General features: G+C 39.6%; 1 protein-coding gene across 2 annotated transcripts in view; it reads left to right on the top strand.

Annotated features, from left to right (window-relative positions):
* Positions 1–24430, top strand: part of ATG14 (autophagy related 14) — a 96587-nt gene that overhangs the window by 47851 nt on the left and 24306 nt on the right. Inside the window, exons 3-4 of one of the 2 annotated variants that reach the window (XM_069091758.1) lie at positions 590–635; positions 1478–1496. In XM_069091758.1, coding sequence (XP_068947859.1) covers positions 590–635; positions 1478–1496 — 65 coding nt within the window. Of the gene's footprint in view, positions 1–589; positions 636–1477; positions 1560–24430 lie in introns of both variants that reach the window. The other variant, XM_069091756.1, reaches the window with a different exon arrangement.

Raw genomic sequence — 24430 nt, forward strand, 5'->3', positions numbered from 1 at the left:
TCTGTAGATGGCAGTGAGCCTGGAAAGGAAGATCTTGGATCTCTCTAATGTTCCTCTAGGCTCTTCTTGGCAAAAAATTAGCCATACGCCAGGTAGCACAGCGAGTAAGAGCACCGGCCCCAGAGTCGGAATGACCTGGGATCCAATCTGGGCTCAGACACTTAGCGCCCACCCAGAAACACCTGGCTGTGTAACCCTGAGCAAGTTACTTAATCCCAATTGCTTAGGGGCGGCCAGGTGGCTCAGTGAGTAAGAAGAGTCGGGATGACTTGGGATCGAATCAGGGCTCAGACACTTAGCACCCACCCAGAAACACCTGGCCGTGTAACCCTGAGCAAGTTACTTAATCCCAATTGCTTAGGGGCGGCCAGGTGGCTCAGTGAGTAAGAAGAGTTGGGATGACTTGGGATCGAATCAGGGCTCAGATACTTAGCACCACACCCAGAAATAACTGGCCTTGTAACCTTGAGCAAATTACTTAACCCCATTAGCCATATGCAAAAAAAGTTATTCTTTCCAAAAAATCTACTTTGTACTGGTTAAATATTGTTGCATAGTTGACTTTAATATTTGTTTTTCCCCTTTATAGTGTGCTTAAGGCCATTATGGAAGGAAAATGGATAACAGATCAGTTGGTGAGTTATGGAAATTTTAAAACAATTTTTAATTTAAAATTTTATTGTTTACTTTTTATGTTTTTTAAGTGTGAAATTTCTTTTTTCTTTTTTAAAATTAGGTTGGAGCCCAAATACTCAATTTTTGTACAAGGGAGTCACCTGTGTTTATCACCAAATGTTTTTCTTATATATTTGAATATTTTGTAAAAAAGGAAAACAAACAAAAACTTCAACATTGCTTCTTGAATATAGCTTATCACAAATTTTCCTCCTAAGCCTTTATTTTGAGCTATTTTCAAGTATTTTTCTACCCTCAGTAGAGAAAATGTCTTTCTATCCTTAACCAGGAAAGAAGACTTGGAGGTATTTGTGCTCCATTGCTGGACCTTTTTGCTGTAACTCCTTGTAACTAATAAATTATTTTTTAAAAGTGCAAAATTGCATTATCCAAAATTAACATTTTTGCTATTACTCACTGGAGATTTTTTTAAGTGTAAAATAATTTTTGGTGGTTACTTTTGGTGCAGAACTGTTTTTTAAGGATATTTTAATGAATCTCTAATTGTCCGTGTCTATAAGAATATGGAACATTTTGATTTAGAGGGGTGGCAGCTCAGCTGCAGTAAAGCTTATTTCGCTTTAATAGAGTAGCTGGGAGATTTTAACACTTTCCAGAAACATTCCAACCAGCTGAGATTTGTTCCATTTTGGGGAGTGTACTTTACTTCATTTTGGGAAAGTTATATTTAATCTTTTTTAAAAAAGAAGCACTTCCAAATTAAAGAGGTTTTTGGTCATATGACATTTACTCATAATAGAACTTGAACTTCTCAAATATTTATCATGTGTTATTTTTTCAGAGATGGAAAATAATGTCCTGTAAGTTGAGAATTGAACAGCTGAAACAAACAGTATGTAAAGGAAATGAAGAAATGACAAGAAGTAAGGATTTTGACCCTGATAATTACATCAAAATTGACTTGATATTAAGAGACAAATTCAAATGGTATATTCTCCTTCTCTTTTTTGGTAAAGTCTTCTGCTTATCTAGATATTTTGATAGAGGTGATAATAATGACAATGAGTTGAATTGAAAAGGATCCTAAAGACCATCTAGTCCAACTCATTACCTGATCAGAAATCACCTTACAATATCCCTCAAAAATGATATGGAAAATAAAATTTAAGAAATGACAAGAAGTAGTATTTTGATCCCATTAATTACATTAAAATTGACTGTTAAGGGACAGGTTCAAGAGGTATATACGTCTTCCTTGGACTTTTTGTTTGTTTTGGTAGCATCTGGAAATTTTAATGGAAGTATTTGTAATGACAATATTACAACATAAAAATAGACAATTATCTAATGATACATTGCTTTTCTGGATTTAAAAGTGGTTTTGTGGCTTTTCTCCTTAGTCTTTTGGCATCAAGGACCCTCCATATTGTTCAGTTGGCAGCAGATCTGTTCAGGCAGCCAAGAGGCATGGCCCCTGCCTATAACAGACTTTCTGTGACAGTTCTCTTTTGCCATAATTTGTTTGCCTTTACAAACTCACTCCATGGATTTCTGTAGACATCTAGATTGTTATTTAAGACTCAGCATATGGTTCCACAAAACATGGGAAACAGTTTAAAAATTGTCCACTCAGGTCAAGCATAGATAACCACTTGTCAGGGATGTTGTAGACAAGATTTCTTTCAGTTACAAATTGAATTAGATGGTCTCTCAAGTACTTCCTAACTTCAAAATTATGTGGTTCTATGAAATGTTTTATAAAGTAGTATTGTTCTGTCATAATGCAGGGTTTACAAGGTACTCTTAAGAGAGTGACATGCATGTCAATCCTCTCATCACAATGTGAAACACCTCAGTTTTATATCTGTATTTTATGGGCATCGAATTCTTATTGTTCCTTTGTTACTTGGTATTTGTTGATGATATGCAGTTTCTGGGCTTCTATAGAATATGAATAATAAATTGAAGTCTTGATTCTCTTAGAAGCCTATAAAGTTAAGGTTTCATTAGTCCTATCTTCATAGACTGTACATATGAGAGAAGAAGCTAATTAAAATTACAGTCATTGTATGGCCAGTGGGATAGGGGGTTGTTTCAGCTTATGTTTTCATTGGTTTGCAGAACTTCCAGTGAGGAATCACCTTCCACCATGGAAAATGGCACACATGCTGCAACTTAGTATTTAGAAAGTTGCCTGCAGCACCGACATTAAGTAGCTTGTCCTGGTCTGTTGGGCACTTTGACACCATTAGGATTTGTAGGATTTGAACCCAAAACTTCATAACTGAGATTGGCTCTTTATCCACTTCTCTGAGTATTGACTAGATCAAAGGTATTTATCAGTTGGTATCCATGGACACAAAGGAAAGAGGCAACATTTAGATTGGGTAACCATTAGCATGCAGAAAGAGAAGAAAGAATATTACACTTCCAAGGTTATAAGTGTGTACAATCAGAGTTATTATGAAGGTAGCTCTTATGATGGTAGGATGGATAATGGCTTAAATTTTTTTAAATTAAATTTTATTTTTAGTTTTAGTTTACATCATTCATTTCCACAAGATTTTGAGTTACAAATTTTCTCTGCATCTTTCCCCTACCCACCACCCCAAAACAGTGATCCCACTGTATAACTCCCTATCCCAATCTGCTCTCTCCTATATCCTTCCCCATTCCCCCTCTGACTTTCCAGTAGGGCAAGATGGATCTGTATACCCCAATGCCTCTAGATCTTATTTCCCAGTTGCATGGGGAAAAAAATATATGTTTAAAACTTTGAATTTCAGATTCTTTTCCTTATTCACTTGTCACCCACCCTTATTGGGAACATAGGCAATTCAATATAGTTAGTACACATGTAGCTACGCAAAATATTTCCATAGTGGATATGTTGTGAAAGACTATTTTTCCCTCCATCCTATCCTGCCCCCCACTTATTCTATTCTCTACTTTGACCCTGTCCCTTTTCAAAAATGTGTGCTTCTAACTTCCCACCCCCCCAACCTGCCCTCATCTCCATCATCCTCCTTCTCATCCCCTTCCCCGCTACTCTCCTGTAGGGTGAGATACCTTATTTAGTGTGTATGTCATTCCTTCCCTAAGCCAGATTCAATGAGAGTACAGTTGACCCATTCCCTTTTGCCTTAATTGTAACAGTTTTCCCTTACCGCTTTTATATGAGATAATTTACCCCATTTGTCTCTCCTCATCTCCTCTCATTATATTCCTCTCTCACCTCTCAATTTCACCTTTTAAGTATCATCCCTTACTATTCAATTGGTCCTGTGCCCTCTATGTATACCTATACACATACATACACACACTCACGTATTTATTCATATGCTCATATACCCTCCTATATAGACATAGATATATGTGTGTGTGTATATATATACGCACATATATATATATATACACACACACACACACACACACACACACATTTATATCCCCTTCAACTATTTTCATACTGAGAAAAGTTTCATAAGTTACAATGATCATTTTTCCATGTAGGAATACAATCTAATATAGGTATACAAATACCTTCACACTAAACAGTCAAGTTGTAAAGAAGAATTATGACCTGTGGAATGAACAAGAAAGAAGGAACAAAACAAAATGAAAAAGAGAGAGCGCAAGAAGTTTGCTTCCGTCTGCATTCAGACTCTGCAGTTCTGTCTCTGGATGGGGAGAGCCCCTTCCATCAGAGTCCCTTGGAGCTGTTTATAACCCAGCCATTGCTGAGAGGAGTCCGGTCTGTCAGAGTCAGTCATCACAGATACGACGTGTCTGTAACGGTGTACAGAGTTCTCCTGCTCTTCTTTTCTTTTTCTCAAATGCTTTATTAACTTCTGATTTACATCATTCGTTTCCTCCAGATTTTGAGTTTCAAATTTTCTCCCCATTTTTCCCCTTCCCATCGCCCCAGAATAGCAGTCCCACAGGATATCCCCTCCTCCAGTCTGTTCTCTCCCATATTTTCTCCCATACCCCTTAACACTTTTCCAGTGGATCTCTATGCCCCAGTGCCTGTATATCTTATTTACCAATTACATGTAAAATAGTATTAATAATAGTGTATATGTGTGTGTGTGTGTGTATATAATTGAATATTTGATTTTAAAACTTTGAATTCCAGATTCATTCCCTTCCTCCCTTGTCACCCACCCTTAATGGGCGTTCTTTGTTCTAATGTAAGCAGTTCAGTGTAGGGTGTACATGTGTGGCTAATGCAAAACAATAACATAGTAGACAGAATGTAAAAGACTATATTTCCCTCCCTCCTATCCCACCTCCCACTTATTCTATTCTCTACTTTGATCCCGTCCCTTTTCAAAAGTAGATGCTTCCAACTTCCCTCCCCCCAGCCTGCCTTCCCTTCTATCATCCCCCCTCTCATCCCCTTCCCCCCCTACTATCCTGGAGGATTAGATACCCTATTTAGTGTGTATTTCATTCCCTCCCCAAGCCAAATTCAATGGGCATAAGGTTGAACCATTCCCTTTTGCCTTGCTATTCTTCCCCTCCATTGTAACCATTTTCCCTTGCCTCTTCTGTATGAGATAATTTACCCCATTCTGTCTCTCCCCATCTCCTTTCAATTATATTCCTCTCTCACCTCTTAATTTCACCTTTTAAATATCATCCCTTCCTGTCAAATTGGTCCTGTGCCCTCTATCTATGTATACCTGTAAGTATATATATATATATGTATATATATATACACACACATTCACATATGTATTCATATGCTCATATACCCTCATATATAGACATATATATATACATACACGTATTTCTATTCTCTTCAACTACTGAAAAAAGTTTCATAAGTTACAATTATTGTTTTTCCATGTAGGAATGTTAATAGTTCAATTTTGATAAGTTCCTTTTGATTTCTTTTCCCTGTTTACCTTCTCATGCTTCTCTTGCTTCTTGTATCTGAATGTCAGATTTTCTGTTCAACTGTTTTTTTTTTTCATCAAGAATGCTTGAAAGTCCTGTATTCCACTGAATGACCATATTTTCCCCTGAAACATGATACTCAGTTTTGCTGGGTAGGTGACTCTTGGTTTTAATCCCAGCTCCTTTGACCTCCAGAATATCATATTCCAAGCCCTTCGATCCCTCAGTGTAGAAGCTGCCAAATCCTGGGTTATCCTGATTGTGTTTCCACAATATTCAAAATGTTTCTTCCTGGCTCCTTAATCTGGGAATTCCGGAACGTGGCTATAATATTCCTGGAAGTTTTCTTTTTGGGATATTTTTCAGGAGGTGATCAGTGGATTCTTTCAACCTTTATTTTGCCCTCTGGTTCTAAAACATCAGGACAGTTTTCTTTGAGAACTTCCTGGAGGATGATTTCTAGGTTCTTACTTTGATCGTGGCTTTCCGGTAGTCCAATAATTTTAAAATTATCTCTCCTGGATGTATTTTCCAGGTCAGTGGTTTTTCCCATGAGATATTTAACATTGCCTTCTATTCTTTCATCTGTTTGGATCTTTTTAACAGCATTTTGATTTCTTATAAAGTCATTAGCTTCCATTTGCTGCAGTCTCATTCTGAAGGAATGATTCTCTTCAGTGAGCTTTTGAGATTCTTTTTCCATCTGGCAAATTTGGCTTTTTAAGGCATTCTTCTCATTGCCTTTTTGAGCCTCTTTTGCTATTTGAGTTAGTCTGTTTTTTAAAGTTTTATCTTCCTCAGGCTATTGACTCTCATTTTGTAATTTTCTTGAATTGTTCTCATTTCTCTTCTCAATTTTTCCTCTACTTCTCTTATCTGCTTCTTAAGGTCCTCTATGGCCTGTAAGCAACTCGTATTTTCCTTTGAAGCTTTTGGTGCAGGAGTTCTGACTTCACTGTCTTCCTCCTGTTCCATGCTTTGATCCTTTTTGTCCCCCAAATAGGAGTCTAATGTTGGATTCTTCTGTTTGTTTTGTTTCCTTTGCCTGGTCATGTTGCCCCTCAGTCATTTGACTTTTGGGCTTTTTGCCACAGTAGAACTCTGCCACCAGACAAGGGAGCTTTCATCCCAAACGCTGGGGTTTTCTCAGCTGCCGGTGGTATTAGATAGGTGCCCTCTCTGAGGCCTCCACATGCTCTGGGAAGCTGGTCACACACCCCAGGGCCTCCACCCTAGACTGCAATCCAGATCCAAGCAGGTTAAAGCAAGAGCAGTTACCCCTCAGACTGGTTGCTTGGTCCCCCTACGCTCTGAAGGCCAGGAGCTGAAGCTGCCACATGCGCAGGCTGCGCTGCAGCTCTCAGCGCCTTCTCACCCTGGGGGCAAAAGCCATCGCTCTCCCAACTACTGGTCCCAAAGTCCACACTGCACGGACCTCTCACTTTGTCCTTCGCATCTATATGTTGATAAATCTGGAAACAGCCACATCTGCTGGTGATCAGGAGTCCCTTCTGGTCAGGCCCACCCTGGAGTAAAACCTCGTTGTAGAGCTGGGCTCGTCTCCCAGAGTGCTGGGATGGCCGATTCCTGCCAGGCTGCCGCACTGTCCTCAGCGGGAAGTTAGCTTCTCTGCATCATTTTTTGGGTTCTGTAGCTCCAAAGTTTGTTCAGAGTCCCCTTTTACACGAATTGGGGAAGGTGGAAGCTAGAACTGGGTGGAGGACCTGTTTGTACTCCACCATCTTTACTCCACCCCTCTAGGCCATGGTTTCTTAACCTGAGATCCATGAGCTTTTTTTTTTTTTTAATATGTTGATGGCTATTGTAATTGATTTCCTTTGTAAACTGCTTTCTTTGGAGGGGGGAAGGCAAGCCAGTGGGGGTTGTGACTTACCCAGGGTCACATAGCTAGTAAGTTTGTCAAGTATCTGAGGTCAGATTTGAACACAGGCCCTCCTGACTCTTAGGTTGGTGCTTTATTCACTGCACCACCTAGCTACCCTCTGTAAACCTCTTTCTTTTTTTTCTTCTTTTTGGAGGGGGGAAGGCAGGGCAATTGAGGTTAAGTGGCTTGCCCAAGGTCACACAGCCAGTAAGTGTTAAGTGTCCGAGGTCAGATTTGAACTCATGTCCTCCTGAGTCCAGGGCCAGTATTCTATTCTGTGTGCCACCTAGCCACCCCATCCTCTTTCTTAATGGATCTTAAGATGGCATTCCATTTTTTTGTCATGATTTACTGTTGACTCTTATGAAGTTTGTTTTCCATTAAAACCCTGCAAACTCTTGTCTGAACTCTTTCCCTCTCATTATATTTTTAAAGTTTATTTTCTTAACCTAGTAGGATGATATGTGAGTCCTTACTCTGTTGTTTGATATGTTCACTATCCTTTCTAGTTTGGTGACCTGAGAATTTGGTTGGGAGGCTGTTCAAGATTTCTTTTAAGTCAGTGATTAAAATGGCAAAAAACACAGGGCCAAGACAGCTCTGGGACTTATACTTGAGACCCCACTTCAAGTTGATGGTTCCTCATTATTGTCTTCTTCTAGGGTCTGGTCAAATCTTCCCAGTTGCATGTCCACTTAATTATACTATCATCTAGCCTCTACCTTTTCCATAAAATATGGGAGACTTTGTTATGTAATGTGGCTCATATCTAGAAAACCAGGTAGTTTGTCTAAATTTGTTTAAATTCAATTTAATCTCCTTGTCCAAAAAAATGAAGAAATAAGGTTAGATTATCAGAAATTTTTCTTGATAAATCTATGCTGCTGGTGTTACTGCAAATTCCCTTTGTAATATTCACAAACTGGCCCTTCAGTAATACATTTTAGAATTTGAAGTTCACTCTCTTCCATTTTTGAAAAACCAAGACAATATTTGCCTGTCTCTCGTCCCATTCTCTGTGACCTTTCACATAGCAACTCATCAATAATATCTGCCAGTTTTTTTCCTACTCTTGGATGTAGTTTGGCTGAACTGATTTGAATTTATGTAAGTCCTCTAAATTCTCTCTTATCTCCTTATTTTGGTTTGTAACTCCCTGTTAACTTCTTATGTTCTGTCCTTTGCAAGTTAAAAATAATTCTAATTGACAGAGTAAACACAAGCAAGTGGTTCTTCCTTCTCATTGTCCTCTATTACTAGTCCCTCTCATCCAAAAAAAGAACTCTTTTTATTGTCTTTTAGAAGTCATTGAGGCGTCTAGGTGGCAGGCGCAGTGGCGCCAGCCCCAGAGTCAGGAGGACCCGAGTTCAGTTCTGGCCTCAGACACTTAACACCCACACAAAAAAACTAGCCATGTAACCTTGGGCAAGTTACTTAGCCCCAGTTGCCCTCCAAAAGGCAAAAAAAAAAAGTCATCACTCTCCCCCATAAGCACTCTTTCAGTTACTCTTCCATAGTTGTTACGCACATTTATATTGTTTTCCCACTGTGCTCATTTGTTCCCAGTTTTAGTACATATCTTTTAAAAATCCAAGTTGATTATTTCATTTGCTTTCACCTCAGTCTCTTTGGATAGCTTCACTTTTTTCTTTCTCATCAGAATTATTTATTTTACAATTGACATAATTGTGAGCTTCCCACCTCTTTTTGCTGGTTTGTTCCATGGCATTCTGCACCATGAGATACTATTGATCCTTTTATAAACTCCTCTGAAATGTATTTTCCTTAAATTTAGGGTATATACCAGTCTTTTCCCAGATTTTCTCTCCTTTATCCAAATTCCAAGATAGAGGGGTAACTTCCCTCCAAGGTGTTTATGATTTCTGCTTCAGCAGCATGTGCTACATTAGTGGTCCAGTGTTGCTCATTGATTCTTCCACCTTTTTAAGTTAAATCCAGTCAGGAATTAGTCAGCTGCTCTGCTTTTGTAGGAAGAAAGATCCAGCACATGTCCTAATGGTAAAGTTAGAATGTTCCATTCCTTATCTGTTCTAGAGCTGATCCATTCCCCAGACTTCATAGCTATTTCCTCCTTCTCTTCAGGTTATGTCGTATGCTTTCATAATAACATTCTGATTGTTCCTCCATTGATCCTCATTCAGATGTTCTCTAGCATATTTTTTTCTGGATCCTAAAATTCCTTCCATGAGAACATCTTTTGAACATACAATGCTACTCTTTACTCTCTCACCATCCTCACCCTCTTTTATTCTAGTCGTGAGGACCCAGCTGTAATACCCCTTAGTTCAAAATTACCTCAAGATAAAATTTCTTGTTAACACTGTTTATTGCCCACATTTTGTTCATTTGTGTATACACATCTGAAACCAAACTTTTTTTTGCTGGCTCTTGCCTTAGACTTTGTCTTATGTGAATTTCTGAGCCTCTACATGTTAGTCTTCTTCTTTGTTATAGCTGTGATACCCAGCTTAACAGATATCTGTAGGTAGTTTTTTTCTCCCTCAGTATTTTCATCTTTAAAGTCATCTTGATCCCAAGACTCCAGAGAAATAGGGTAACCCCAAAGTCCTTAGTACCATTTTAAGTTTTAATAACTTTAGAGGTATAAATGCTTCATATTTGCAACCAAAAAAAAAACCCACCACTTGAAAGCTTCTTTAAATTTCTTTTGACACTTTGGTTTTGTGAAATTTGAATGCTGAATTTTTAATTTTAGCAAGACAGGGCTCCTCCCATTATGCAGCAATGTCCAGCCAACACTGTCTGACCACTTGATTGGTAGACGCCTGATTTACCAGTGTTACTTTTTCTTTGTAGTCATGTAGAAATGGTTGTATATGCATGAAAAACCTCATTTTTTTTAAGATTTGAAATTACATATGCAAAGTTTGAAAATTAGCTGAGAATGAGATAGCACAGAACAGTGGGTATATTAAATTTTATAAGAAACACCAATATTTTAAAATGTTAAGTATATAACCCCTTGTATGCTTTTTTCTAAGTTTGTAGCATTTATACTTTTGAAATCATTGAAGATTAAACTTTCCTAAGACCTTTGTATCACACTGTTCATTTTTTAGCCATTCTGGAGTTTGTTGTTGATATTCTTTTTTTTTTTTTTTTAAGCAATTGGGGTTAAGTAACTTGCTCAAGGTTACACGGCCAGTTATTTTTGGGTGTGGTGCTGAGTGTCTGAGCCCGGGATTCGATCTCCAGGTCGTCCCAACACTGGAGCCGGTGCTCTTACTCGCTGAGCCACCTGGCCACCCCTAAGCAATCGGGGTTAAGTAACTTGCTCAAGGTTACACGGCCAGGTGCTTCTGGGTGGTACTAAGTGTCTGAGCCCAGGATTCGATCTCCAGGTCATCCTGACACTGAAGCCGGTGCTCTTACTCGCTGAGCCACCTGGCTGCCCCTAAGCAATCGGGGTTAAGTAACTTGCTCCAGGTTACACGGCCAGGTGTTTCTGGGTGGGTGCTAAGTGTCTGAGCCCGGGATTCGATCTCCAGGTCTTCTCCACACTGGAGCCGGTGCTCTTCCTCTCTGTGCTACCTGGCCGCCCCTGTTGTTGATATTCTTTGATCTGCTGGTAGTCTACAGGATTCTGTATTTTATCGAGGATTGATACATGTTTCTTTGTCTTAAAACATTGAAGAGACTTTGTATTCTCTTTGAGGATTTCCTACTCGTCTTTCTTTGGTTTGGGATTAACGGATTCATCTTCTTGTGTTCTAAGCTTTCACTGAGGTTTTTCCTCTCAAAGTCTTTGGCACATAAGCCTTTCGTTTATATTCTCCCATCTGTCACTCACTTTCAGGTCATCCTCCATCCCCTTTGTTCTTCAAATGCAAAGCCGTCTCAGACTCCTAGCATTGTGGAATATAGCATTCATTAGCCTGTGACTCTGCCATGAACATCCTCTGGGAGGACAGAAGAGACTTCAGATGGGCTTCAGCCCTTTTAGAAGTAAATTTCCCACAAACTTACTACAAACATCACTTGAAAATTTATTTTAATTTCAAGGTTTTGTCAAACCCTTAAAATAAATGACCAAAGAGCTTCAGGGTAATAGGCAAAAAGCCTTCTTTATTCTGTTGGAGGAGGAAAACTGGACACACGTGCCAGGGTCTCTTCTAGGAGGAGACGCATTGCAGCAAGGCCAAACCTTGACACAGATAGTAATGACTAGACAAGGGAACATTCAGTGCGCTGTAGCCCTGACAGTGAGAAGATAACAACAGCAGGGAGGCAAGTTTCATGACTGGAACAGGGTTCCTGCAGGTGCTTATCTGAGTTCAGCGACCACCTGGGGCTGGCGTGAAATAATTCTGTGGGGGCGGCTAGATGGCTCAGTGAGTAAAGGGCCAGCCAGAGTCAGGAGGACCTGAGGTCAGTTCCTGTCTGAGACACTACTTCACACCCACACAAAAAAACTAGCTGTGTAATCTTAGGCAAGTTACTTAACCCCAATTGCCCTCCAAAAGGAAAAAAAAAATTCTGTGATTTTTGCTATAGCAGGGCACATTCAGAGTGTAAGCACAAAAGGATCTTTGTCATGCCAAGCTTGCTTGTTGGGCCCTAGCTCTGGAAAATAGGGTGTCTCCTAATACCGTGTTTCCCCGATAATAAGACCTATCCCGAAAATAAGCCCTATTGAGATTGCTACTGTAGTGAAGGTGATCCCCTGCGCTACACACTACATTACGGTACCCTCTGTATGCACCGTCCCCCCCCCCGAAACGCACGCCGCGCTCCGATCTGCATCCAATCAGAGCTGCAGCAGTGAATGCGTCATCCTGTTCTTCCCCAATGATTTGCTTATTGAATAAAGGTACATTTTTTTGTTCACATTTACCTGTTTATTAAAATTGCTGTCAATGTTCATTAAAATAAGCCCTCCCCTGAAAATAAGCTCTCTGGTGTTTTTCTGTCCAAAAAATTTTAATAAGACAGTGTCTTATTATCGGGGAAACACGGTAGTTAAAAGAAAAGAGGGGTGATCTTGGCATGGGGATCCTGACAGTTTCAACTCCTTTTTCTTTAGGTGTTCAGTACAGCCACCTATGCTGGGATCCCATCCCAATTTTTCCCTGAATTCCCCTGCTTTCCTTTTCCCACTTGCAATTGGTGAGCATCAGCCACTTTTTTCAAGGTTAAGGATAAGGAAGGATGTTCTGGGCAGAATTTCTGCATTCTTAGGCTGGGGCATTGTCAAAAGGCACAGCAACTGAGGGGGTCCTCCTGTACCCTTTTTTTATCTATTAAGTGTGGTGAGGTAAAATCAGTGTTTGCCGATCCTTAGGTTGAGAATGGAAGTGTTTCTGACAGAATCTCTTTAGTGGAAGGCGCAGTTGTGACAGATTTCTGGATATTTGATCATAGCTTTTTGAATACTTGACCTGGGAAAATAGCAGCCTTTTTTACTCTTCATAACATATTGACAAATTGACATTACCCCTCAACAGGGAGTCACTGGTTGTCACATACTGTCTTTTCTTTCTCTCACCCTTCTTAGATGACCTCTCCCTCAGCATTACCTGTGAAGTTGTATCAGTCAACAAGCATTTATTAAATACCTACCTTGTTCCAGGCAAAGTGCTGAGGCAAGGAAGACTAAATTAAAACAGGCTCTGCTCTCAAGAAACTTAAATTCTAATATTACAGCACCAAAAGGTTTAAATTGCCTTTCCTTCCTCCACTCTACCCCCACCCCAACCCCACCCCATCATCCTATTAGCTTGAAGTGTTTTTTTTAGTTCTTTCTCTTCCTCAGGGTTATATTCTTCCAAATTCCAGCTTTGTGATCTAAGTCAAGATTACCCTTTGCTTCTCCAGAAGTTTTTTCTTTGTTTTCCTTGAAATACTACTTTCTGTTCTCAATAAACACTTCACTCTCTCTAATAACCTGTAGAATTGAGAAGCATTCTTACATTTCTTTCCCTTTTTTCTTTATTAGGAATAACAAGCTACATTTTTATATGCATGTTCAGTCAACATATTTTTATTAAACTCCCACGTCTGTGCACCCATTCTGTTAGACTTTTAAGATACGAAGACATAAAACAAAAATCATCCAATTAAGGAACTTAATAGCCAATTGGTTGACTTCCTTGCTGTTCCATGAACTGGAACATACCTGGACTTCATACCTGTAATGCTTTCCTTCCTCATCTCCACCTCTTGGCTTCCCTGGCTTTCTTCCAATCTTAGCTGAAATCCTACTCTCTACAAGAACCTTTGCCAGTCCCTCTTAATTCTGGTACATATCTGTTTACATGTTTCTCCTCCATTAGAATATAAGCTCCAGGAATGTCTTTAGCCATTCTTTGTATCCCTAGTGCTTAGTTCAGTGCCTGGCACTTGATAAATATTTTTTGACTACTCCTTTCCACATGCTCTGGGTAAAGTTAACCATTCTGTGGCCCATCAACATTCCCTGTTATATTCCAGATGCGTGTATTTTACTTGGTGTTTCAAACACCTAGAATATCTTCCCTCTTTTCACCTACTGAAGCCCAAATCAGCCCTTCTTCATGAAGCCCTCTTCCATGAAATCATCCTTCATTCCCTGGTTGGTAATCATCACATTGGACCTCAGCTAGCACTTGCAGTTCCCTAATGTTTTTATTGTGTATGTTAAAATTATGTTTGAGATTTATTCTCCTCAAAAAGTACAGGGAAAATATTTTTCTAAATTTTGCCAAGAATTGAAGTCAAACTTACACAAATCTATAGTTTAAATCATCTGCCTGCCTCCCCTAATATTGAGACAGCCTTTTGTTGTTGCTGCTGTGTCTGGTAGCACCTCTTCTGGTCCCTGTAAGAACTTACGCTTCACTGACTCTGAGCCGCGACTTTTGCTTGGTACACCCTCAGATATAGTCCATCTGGGTCTGGTGACTTGACTGTTCTGGTGGCGCGTGTGTCACCTCTTGCTCGTTTATTGTGGCTTTCCGTTTCCTATTGAACAATATTTGTTGTGTCTGAAGGTAAAAAAAAAAAAAAAAAGAAACCAAATAGAAGTTGAGTCATTATGTCTTTTCTTCTGTCATCAGGATCAGTACACCAGATGGCAGTATTTTCCCTTGTTTGACCTTACTTAACGTTTGTCTCCAGGGATTTTTTTCATCATTTTAAAAATTCTTAACTTAATAAGCACCAAATTAAATGGGCATTTTCTTATACATTGCAGAACAGAAGAAGTTTTTCACATGAAGGTACAAATTTACATTATGTACTGCTTCCTTTTCTTTTTTTAAATAAACTTTTATTAATGTCTTTTTTTTACATCAAAATTTCCCCCCTCTTAGGTAACAATTTTTTAAAAAGCATAAATAAGAAATCACCAAAACTAACCAATACATTAAAAGATTCATTTGATGATGATAATAATAAATATTTATAGCATTTACTAGTGCCAGGAACTCTGCTAAGCACTTTACAATTACCATCTCAACTGATCCTCAGAAAATCCCTGAGAGAGATAGATTCTATCGCTACCCCCATTTCACAGATGAAGAAACCAAGGCAAATGGGTTCAGTAACTTGCTCAGTGACATAGCTAGTAAGATTGGAACTCAAGGTTGTCCTGGCCTGGAGCTCTGTAATATGATGTAAAACATTATCACAGAAGATACATTGTAAAAGACTGACTATATTTCCCTCCCTCCTATCCCACCTCCCACTTGTTCTGTTCTCTGCTTTCATCCTGTCCCTTTTCAAAAGTGGATGCTTCCAACTTCCCTCCCTCCTATCCTGCCCTCCCTTCCATCATCCCCTCTCTCATACCCTTTTCCCCTATTCTCCTGTAGGTTGAGGTACCCTATTTAGTGTGTATGTCATTCCCTCCCTAAGCCAAATTCAATAATGATAAGATTTTGCCTTTTTGCCTTCCTGTTGTTCCCCTCCATTGTAACCATTTTCCCTTGCCTCTTCTATATGAGATCGTTTACCCCATTCTGTCTTTTCCCCATCTCATTATATTCCCCTCTCATCTCTTAATTTCGCCTTTTAAAGTATCATCCCTTCCTATTAAATTGGTCCTGTGCCCTCTATGTATACCTGTAAACATATATACACATATTCACGTATGTATTCATATGCCCATAAACCCTCCTGTGTAGACATATATATTTATATTTATATTCCCTTCAGTTATTTTTATACTGAGAAACGTTTCATCAGTTACAATTATTTTTCCATGTAGGGATGTAAATAGTTAAACTTTGATAAGTTCATTATGATTTCTTTTCCCTGTTTACCCTCTCATGCTTCTTGTATCTGAATATCAAATTTTATATTCAACTCTGGTTTTTTCATCAAGAATGCTTGAAAGTCCTCTATTCCAGGGGCAGCTAGGTGGCACAGTGAATAGAGGACCGGCCCTGGAGTCAAGAGGACCTGAGTTCAAATCTGGCCTCAGACACTTAACACAAAAACTAGCCTTGTGACCTTGGGCAAATCACTTAACCCCAAATTGCCCTCCAAAAAAAAAAAAGAAAAGAAAACAAAGTTCTCTATTCCACTGAATGATCATATTTTCCCCTGAAACATGATACTCAGTTTTGCTGGGTAGGTGATTCTTGGTTTTAATCCCAGCTCCTTTCCCTATGGAATATCATATTCCAAGCCCTTTGATCCCTCAGTGTAGAAGCTGCCAGATCCTATGTTATCCTGATTGTGTTTCCACAGTATTCAAATTGTGTCTTCCTGGTGGTTTATAATATTTTCTCCTTGATCTGGGAACTCTAGAACCTGGCTATAATATTCCTAGGAGTTTTCTTTTTCAAGAGGTGATCTGTGGATTCTTTCAACCTCTGTTTTGCCCTCTGGTTCTAAAACATCAGGGCAGTTTTCCTAGAGAATTTCTTGGAGGATGATTTCTGGGTTCTTTCTTTGATCATGACTTTCAGGTAGTCTAATAATTTTTAAATTAGCTCTCCTGAATCTATTTTCCAGGTCCGTGGTTTTTCCCATGAGATGTTTCACATTGCCTTCTATTCTTTCATTTGTTTGGATTTGTTTAATAGCATCTTGATTTCTCATAAAATCACTAGCTTCCATTTGCTCCAATTTAATTCTGAAGGAATGATTCTCCTCAGTGAGCTTTTGAGATTCTTTTTCCATCTGGCAAATTTGGCTTTTTAAGGAATTCTTCTTTCTCGTTGCCTTTTTGAGCCTCTTTTGCCATTTGATTTAGTCTATTTTTTAAGGTGTTATTTTTCTCTGTCAGGCTATTGACTCTCATTTCATAATTTTCTTGCAGCATTCTCATTTCTCTTCCCAATTTTTCCTCCACTTCTCTTATTTGCTTCTTATGTTCTCTATGGCCTGTAACCAGTTCGTGTCTTTCTTGGAAGCTTTTGGTACAGGAGTTCTGACTTCACTGTCTTACTCCTGTTCCATGCTTTGATCCTTTTTGTCCCCAAAATAGCAGTGTAAAGTTGGGGTGCTCTTTTAATTTTGCTTCCTTTGCCTGCTCATGTCGCCAGTCAGTCACTTGACCCCTGAGCTTTTTGCCACAGTAGGACTCTGCCACCAGAAAGGGGAGCTTCATCCCAAATGCTGGGGTTTTCTCAGCTGGTGAAGATATTTGTTGGGTGCCCTCTCTGAAGCCTCCACATGCTTTGGCAAGCTGGTCACACACCCCAGGACCTCCACCCCATACCGCAATCCAGATCTAAGCAGGTTAAAGCAAGAAGAGATTACTCCTCAGACTGGTCACTTGGTCCCCCTACAATCTACAGACCACATGGGGGCAGCTGCGGGGTCGCAGCTCTTCATTGGCTTCTTGCCCTGGGGGCAAAGGCCAGTCGCACTCAAGAACTGCTGGATCCCAAAGTCCACACTGCACTGACCTCTCCCTTTGTCCTTAGCATCTATGTGTTGATAATTCTGGAAACTGCCACAGCTGCTGGTGATCTGAAGTCCCTCCAGCTGGTGGTTCGTCAGGCCTGCCTGCGGCTAACACCTCCAGCTCCTGTGGGGCTGGGCTTGGCTCCCAGAGCACTGGGCTGGCTGATTTCTGCAGGCCTTCCAGGCTGTCCTTATTGGGAGGTTAGCTTCTTTGCGTCATTTTGTGGGTTCTGTACCTCCAAAGTTTGTTCAGAGTCCTCTTTTTACATGAATTAGGGAAGGTGGAAGCTGGAACCCTGTGGAAGTCCTATTTCTACACCGCCATCTTGACTCTGCCTCCTTGATTTGCATTTTTATTATTAACAATTTGAAGTATCCTTTCATATAGTTGTTAATGGCTTGCAGCTCTCTTAAGAAGTGTCTTTTTCATATCCTTTGATCACTTATCTATTAAGAAATACTTTTTGGGGGCAGCTAGGTGAATGGATCACTGGCCATGGAGTCAGGAGGACCTGAGTTGAACTCCGACCTCAGACATTTGACACTTGCTACCGTGTTTCCCCGATAATAAGACACTGTCTTATTATTTTTTTGGACAGAAAAACACCAGAGGGCTTATTTTAATGAACATTGACAGCAATTTTAATAAACAGGTAAATTTGAACAAAAAAATGTACCTTTATTCAATAAGCAAATCACTGGGGCAGAACAGGATGACACGCTCACTGCTGCAGCTCTGATTGGATGCAGCTCGGAGCACAGCGTGCGTTTCCCGTGGGGGGGGGAACGGTGCATACAGAGGGTACCGTAATGTAGCGTGTAGCGCAGGGGATCACCTTCACTACAGTAGCAATCTCAATAGGGCTTATTTTCGGGGGAGGGCTTATTTTAGAGGAATTTTACACAGTAAGGGGAGGGCTTATTTTTGGGATAGGTCTTATTATCAGGGAAACACGGTAGCTATGTCACTTAACCTTAATTGCCTTACCTTCCCCCCTCCAAAATAAAAATAGCTTTTGGTCTTACATTTTTCTCTTAATTTTCTTATTATGGGAAAAACTCAACTGGTAACTTTTTTGTTGTCTTCACTTGTCTCTGCCCTTCCTTCTGTTCTCTGCATTTTTAAAACAGAAAATTCACTCACTGCCTTGCTTTTTCCTGTCCTTCTCCTTGTGTCACCCCCACTCTTCTGTTCCCTTTGGGAGGGTAGAAGATAAAGCCTGTGTACAAGATATGCATAGTCAAGACCCATGGCCCCAAATTATTTATAGTAGCTCTCTTTGTAACAGCAAAGATCTAACCCTGTCTCTTGGGGAATGGCTAAACAAATTAGGATATGTGAACAGAAAATTATTACCTCTTAGGTAATAATGGCAAAATGAATGGTTTCAAACAAACCTATGAAGATTTGCATGAAGTAAGAATGAAGGGAGCAGAATGAGGACAATTATTTATATAAAGACTACAGTATTATAAAGAAACAATTTTGAAAAACTTGAAAACTCTTTTATCAGTGCCATGATCAGCTACAGTACCAGAGGTCTGATCAGGAAGCATGATCTCTCTCTATTGACAGAAAGATGATGGACTTGACATGTAGAATATGACACAGCTAATGCAGTAATTTTTGTTTGATTGTGTACATTTGTTAGAAGAGCTGTTTTTCTTCCACCTGTGCACCTCCAGTGTGGTTTTTAAAGTGTTTTCTGACTGACCTTCACTTTGATTGGAAGCCTCAACTCATTTTTCTGACCCTTAGTGTCCTTGACACAATCTTTACAGAAAGCTGCCATGCTTTTGTGTCCATTCTTAGTAGCTGCCCTTTTTCCATCATCTGTTTTGTGTTTTGAAAATCTATATTGGGGGCAGCTAGGTGGTGCAGTGAATAGAGCAGCACTGGCCCTGGAGTCAGGAGGATCTGAGTTCAAATGCGGCCTCAGACACTTTACACTTAAGTAGCTTGTGTGACCTTGGGCAAGTCACTTACCCCAATTACCCTGCCTTCCCCCCTCCAAAAAGACTAAACAAGAAAAAAGAAAATCTATGCTGGTGTAATGCCATGCACAGAAGCTTTCCAGAAGAATGCTACCATGAACAGCTTTTAAGGTTCTGATTACACAGTATAGTGATCACTATTTATTTCATGACAAAAGCAAAACATCCACAGAAAATCAAGGTACAGCATTCACAATATTACAACTTATCACAGAAAATCACAATATGATAATTACAACATAGTCTTAAAGTAAAATAGTCACTCTTAAGTTAACTCAATCAGTTACTTATCAGTAGTCTCAAAGTACACAGTCAAAGTCTTCCACTCTTGGGACAGTCTTGATTAACTCAGTCACTTATTCAGCAAAGTCTTGCTAAGTATCATACACAAAACCCTCCACCCCTTAGGTCGCTAGTAAACTATAATTCCATAATTGCTCAGTACCCAAGGAGAGGTCTTTTCATCTTGAAGCCTATCCTGAGATTCCTTGGATCCCCTTCCATGGTCCTAGATTCCACCTGGATTCACCAGACTGTCATTTCATGGGTACATTTGTCACAATGTCACTGGGTACAATGACAGACATCTCCAAGTTCCTTGACCACCTCTCTGAGCAGGTCCTGCTCTACACTGAACTTCATAGGGTCTGGTCAGATCCTTCACCATTTCTGCTCCAGGGAATTCAAGGCTCAACCAAGCCACAAAGAAAGTCTCAGCATCCCAGTCATGCCTCCTTAATCACCTGGGCTCCGGGCTCCTGGGCTCTGGATTCCGGGCTCTGGGCTCCTGGCTCCAGGGATCCTGTTCAGAAGAAGCTCCACCACCACAAGTTCTCAGGACTCAGTTCTCCATTCTCTCTTCTGTAGCTGCACTGCCACCAGATCTCAGTCTCAAGGAAATTCTGACTGTGCCTCTCTGGGGCTTTTCCTTATATACACACAGCCTGTTTCAGCCAACCCCTTCCTGTTACATCAGTAACAGGAGACAGTAGTTCATACCATCTGTTTCCCCAACAGAGGCTTGATCAGTTACTAAGTGCTAAGTACCTGCTACTTTTGCCAACACAAAGGGATATTCAAATTCAATATTACATTACCATTACAGTTGGTCAATGAGTTGCTTATATTTACTAGCTCCTTCCTTCTTCACAATTGTTCATTCCATCATGTATGGGTCAGAAGACCACTTACCCAAAATGACTGAGAGGCTTCTCAAGGTAGAAGCAAAAACTTTATTACCATCTCTCTTGAGAAAGGGTGTCCCCGAATCCAACAAAAAAGTCAGAAGGGAGGAGCACACTATAGTGCCGTGGGCTGCTCAGTGTCCAGCATTTAGCATGATTCCAACATGTGAATAAAAAATGACCAGACCATGTGGGGTAGTTCAAGGAAGAAGGATGAGCTCCATTTATTGATTCTCAGGACAAGGTTTTTATAGAGCAATGAGACAAAGGAAAGGGACTCAAGTATTTATATCATTACCTTAGTCTGTCATATCCTGAAAGTAGCATGGCAGTAAGGGCTTTTGTTCTCTAGGTGCCAGAAAGTCTTAGGAAAAGTCAGTTAACTCCTTTCATGTGCAGTCACATTACAAAGGATGCTCTTGAGAGCTGGCTTCAAGGCCTGAAGCTAAAGGCACATCATCAAGGACATCTGCATAGGAACTGACCACCGAAGAATTCAACTATTTTGGTTACAACTAAAGTATTCAGGCAGAGCCTGTTGTTCTCAGAACTTAAACAACATCCTTTTAAGTGTAACCCATATCAAAAGAACTCAGGAGCTAACCTCTTAAAGAGGGCTTTGATATTCGGGTCCACTGATATCAAGGTAATTATCTGAGTACTGGATCAAGCCTCTTTGGCTCCCCACTTTACAGAAGGCAAAAGAAGTGTCCTTATCTGGGTTTGAGTGTCCCAAGGCCTCTGCTTTCTGATTGGTCAAATACACCTGCTGCTGTCAGTTCCTTTTATTCTATATTATTTCATTTTTAGTATTATCTAGGAGTTCTCTGGGAACTGGGAACCCAACTTTCTTCCCAAGGCTACTGCCTCAACTCTTCCCAAGGCTGGTACTTTTTATCAGTAGTGTTGGTTCAGCAATTCCTGAAGTTCTGTAGAAACTTCCTTTGCCAAAACTAAAAACACCTCTAATTTGGTCTCAATAGTTAATCCAATCAATTGTATTAATATTCAATAGCTCTTATATTACCTTGAAATATACAGTGACTTATACATATATATGGGGAAATGATACTAAACTTAGTTACAAACTATAAGGAAGTAATAAGAATGTATATAGGATGATCAGAATGGGGAAACTTCACTGCAAGTTATCCCTCACAATCCTCCCCGTTCTTTTATACCTTTTGAAGTTTCCCCACTTTTCTTAATTCTAACTCTCCTCGTTACATTGACTGCATATAAGGGGGCAGTCCCCTTTATGAGTGCAGATGCAGAGATTCAAAATAAAACAATAACAAACAATTGTCCCTTCCTTCCAAAGCCAAAAGTCTCTTCACTTCTCTGTCTGGCAGGGGTATACCGTCTGACCGAAGTCCTTGCTTAGGCTCATCCATCTTCAGTTCTGCATCCTAGCCTCTCTTTCATCCACCTTCTTTCATTCATCTACCTGCAAAAGGAAGCTTAAAACCAATTTAAATGACCACTTCAGAACCCTTATCATTCTTACAAAATTAAAGTTTGAGTCTTGGTCAGTTGTTATGATCACACATTAAAACCAGGGTTTTTTTGTTTTACATTTTGCATTAATCCATTATTAATTCCTCCACCAGGAGGATGGGATTTTACATTAAGCTCACAATTCAAACAATTAAAATTCTCACCAAGTACAAAAACGATCCTCCTTTTAACATTGACTAATTATAACAAAGCCAAGACAAGTGTGATACTAACGAAATAAGAAAATATCCCCACAAACCCTTGATCTATTTGCCTTTATACTGTTATAAAGCACTAAAGGACACTGACTTACACAGGAATACCTATACTAAATCCTAAGTCTAATAGCTTTATCTCATAGTAACTTGAGATGTTCCAGAATCAAGTATTTAATCGATTTGTTGTTGTGTTTTCGACACTTTTGATTATTGAAACTTGCCACCAAGAATAGGGACAAAACTGTAATGAGGGAACCATTTTCCCAACTTCAGAATGTCAATTGCAATCTGCATTGAGCCAAGCTCAAAGGGTCGAGTCGGGAGAGTCCTACCTCAGCTCATGTGGAACAGTCGTTCTCCCGACCTTCCATACCCATACTTCACAGGCCTTCCATACCTGTACTTCATAGCATCTGGCATCATGGATCAGTGACTCAGATAGCTTGGATAGCCTTTCTTAATATCTATACCTGGAGTTAGAGGAATAGTCAGTTAACAGTCCCATCAAATCTTAAATAACAAGCTCCAACAATCAATTTTAAGATATGATTATAATCTCACATTGGCTAAGGAACAGCTCTAAAGTGAGCCTCAAATAACCTGTATTCATTTCTATATTCTTTTTTTTTTTTTTGCGCTTTTTGGAGGGGAATTGGGGTTAAATAACTTGCCCAAGGTTACATGGCTAGTTTGGGGGGGGGGTGTTAAGTGTCTGAGGCTGGAACCAAACTCAGGTCCTCCTGACTCTTTACTCACTGAGGCACCTAGCTGCCCCAATTTCTGTATTCTTGTTTATAAAAATCAAATCTTCCATTAGGATTATAAATTATTGCTCTAATAGATTTGCATTTACTTCCCAAGCTTCCCTATCTTCCCAGGACTGTGCTTAATCTAAACTCACACTGTAATCCCTGTTTCTAACCAAATCTTCATTTATCTTCTCAACCCTCTGATCTCTATTAGTAACTGTTCTATACTGGAATCCTAGAGTAAATAAACAGAGATTAATGTCTGCCTCACAAGCTGATGAATCCCAAAGGTCACTGAAGAGAATCCTTACCTCTCTTCCTTATCAATGGCTTTTCAGTGAAATCTACTGAGATACTCTGAAAGATCTCAGACCCTTTCACTATCTCCCATGATAGTGGTTGTGCACTGCCTAATCTGATCTGGGATGAGAGGAGTAAAACTTTGGGTCCATTTAAAATCCAGGCTGTGACACCCTCTTCACTAAGGGAGTGGGAGGAGGACTCCTAAATGATTCATCTTGAAACCTCCAGAATCTGAATTCATTAAAACTCAACTAGTGCAAGTATCCTCAAGTAACACAAATAAAATTTCAGAGTATGACAACAAACTTAATTTCCAGTTATTACAGGATTTCTAGATAGTAAACTTTCCCAGTCCAAATTATTCTTCATAGCAATTTATCCCAAAGTCTTTCTTCTTTTATCCTTTGATATAAAATGATTATCTTTTGGAACTCTATATGAATGTGATATAGTCCATCAACCTTCGAATTAACACACATTAATACATAGCTTGAAAATTTAAGGTCTCTCGTTTACAAGAGTTTCCTTAGTGTCAGGTAATATAATAAATTCTGACCTATTTTATACTTCAATTAAGAATAACACATTTCACTTAAAATACGACCAGAATTATTTAGTTACCTTCTGGTTACATTCTAATATGCAAAAACTTTTCACTTTAGGTCAGGCAGGAAATTGTTAAATGCTGGTCAGCCGTCTCCCCTTTTTCTTCCCCCCAAGGTCTGAGGGGAAAGATTCCATTTTCTTATCTCTCCCTTTCTCCCTATACAGAATTTGGCCAGAGATAGAGGAATAGCCAGAGAGATATTTTCAGACCTTTCACTCTCAAAACCTCTGTTCACACTGTTTGTGCAAATAGTTTTTACTAATTTTGACCTGATACTTCTACATTTTTTTTACTTGCCATTACCATCATGTATCCTAAACAAGAAAATATTTCTCTCCCTTTTTTTTCAGTCCACCTGATGGAAGAGGGAGGGGGAGAGAAAGCTGCATTCAAAGAAAGTTCAACAGTGGCCCTTGCTGTCCTTGAACACACAGACGCTGTTAGTTATACAGACAGACAGATACACAGAACGAATATACAATCCAGTTTCACTTCATAATTTTCTTTTTTTTTTTATCCTTCCCTTTGTATTTTGGCAGCTCATCCCAATTCTGAAGTCTTTTACTTAAAGGACT

This window comes from Petaurus breviceps, unplaced genomic scaffold, assembly GCF_028583685.1.
Source record: "Petaurus breviceps papuanus isolate PSGF00001 unplaced genomic scaffold, PetGlider_PUasm1.0 189, whole genome shotgun sequence".
Classification (NCBI taxonomy): Eukaryota; Metazoa; Chordata; class Mammalia; order Diprotodontia; family Petauridae; genus Petaurus; species Petaurus breviceps.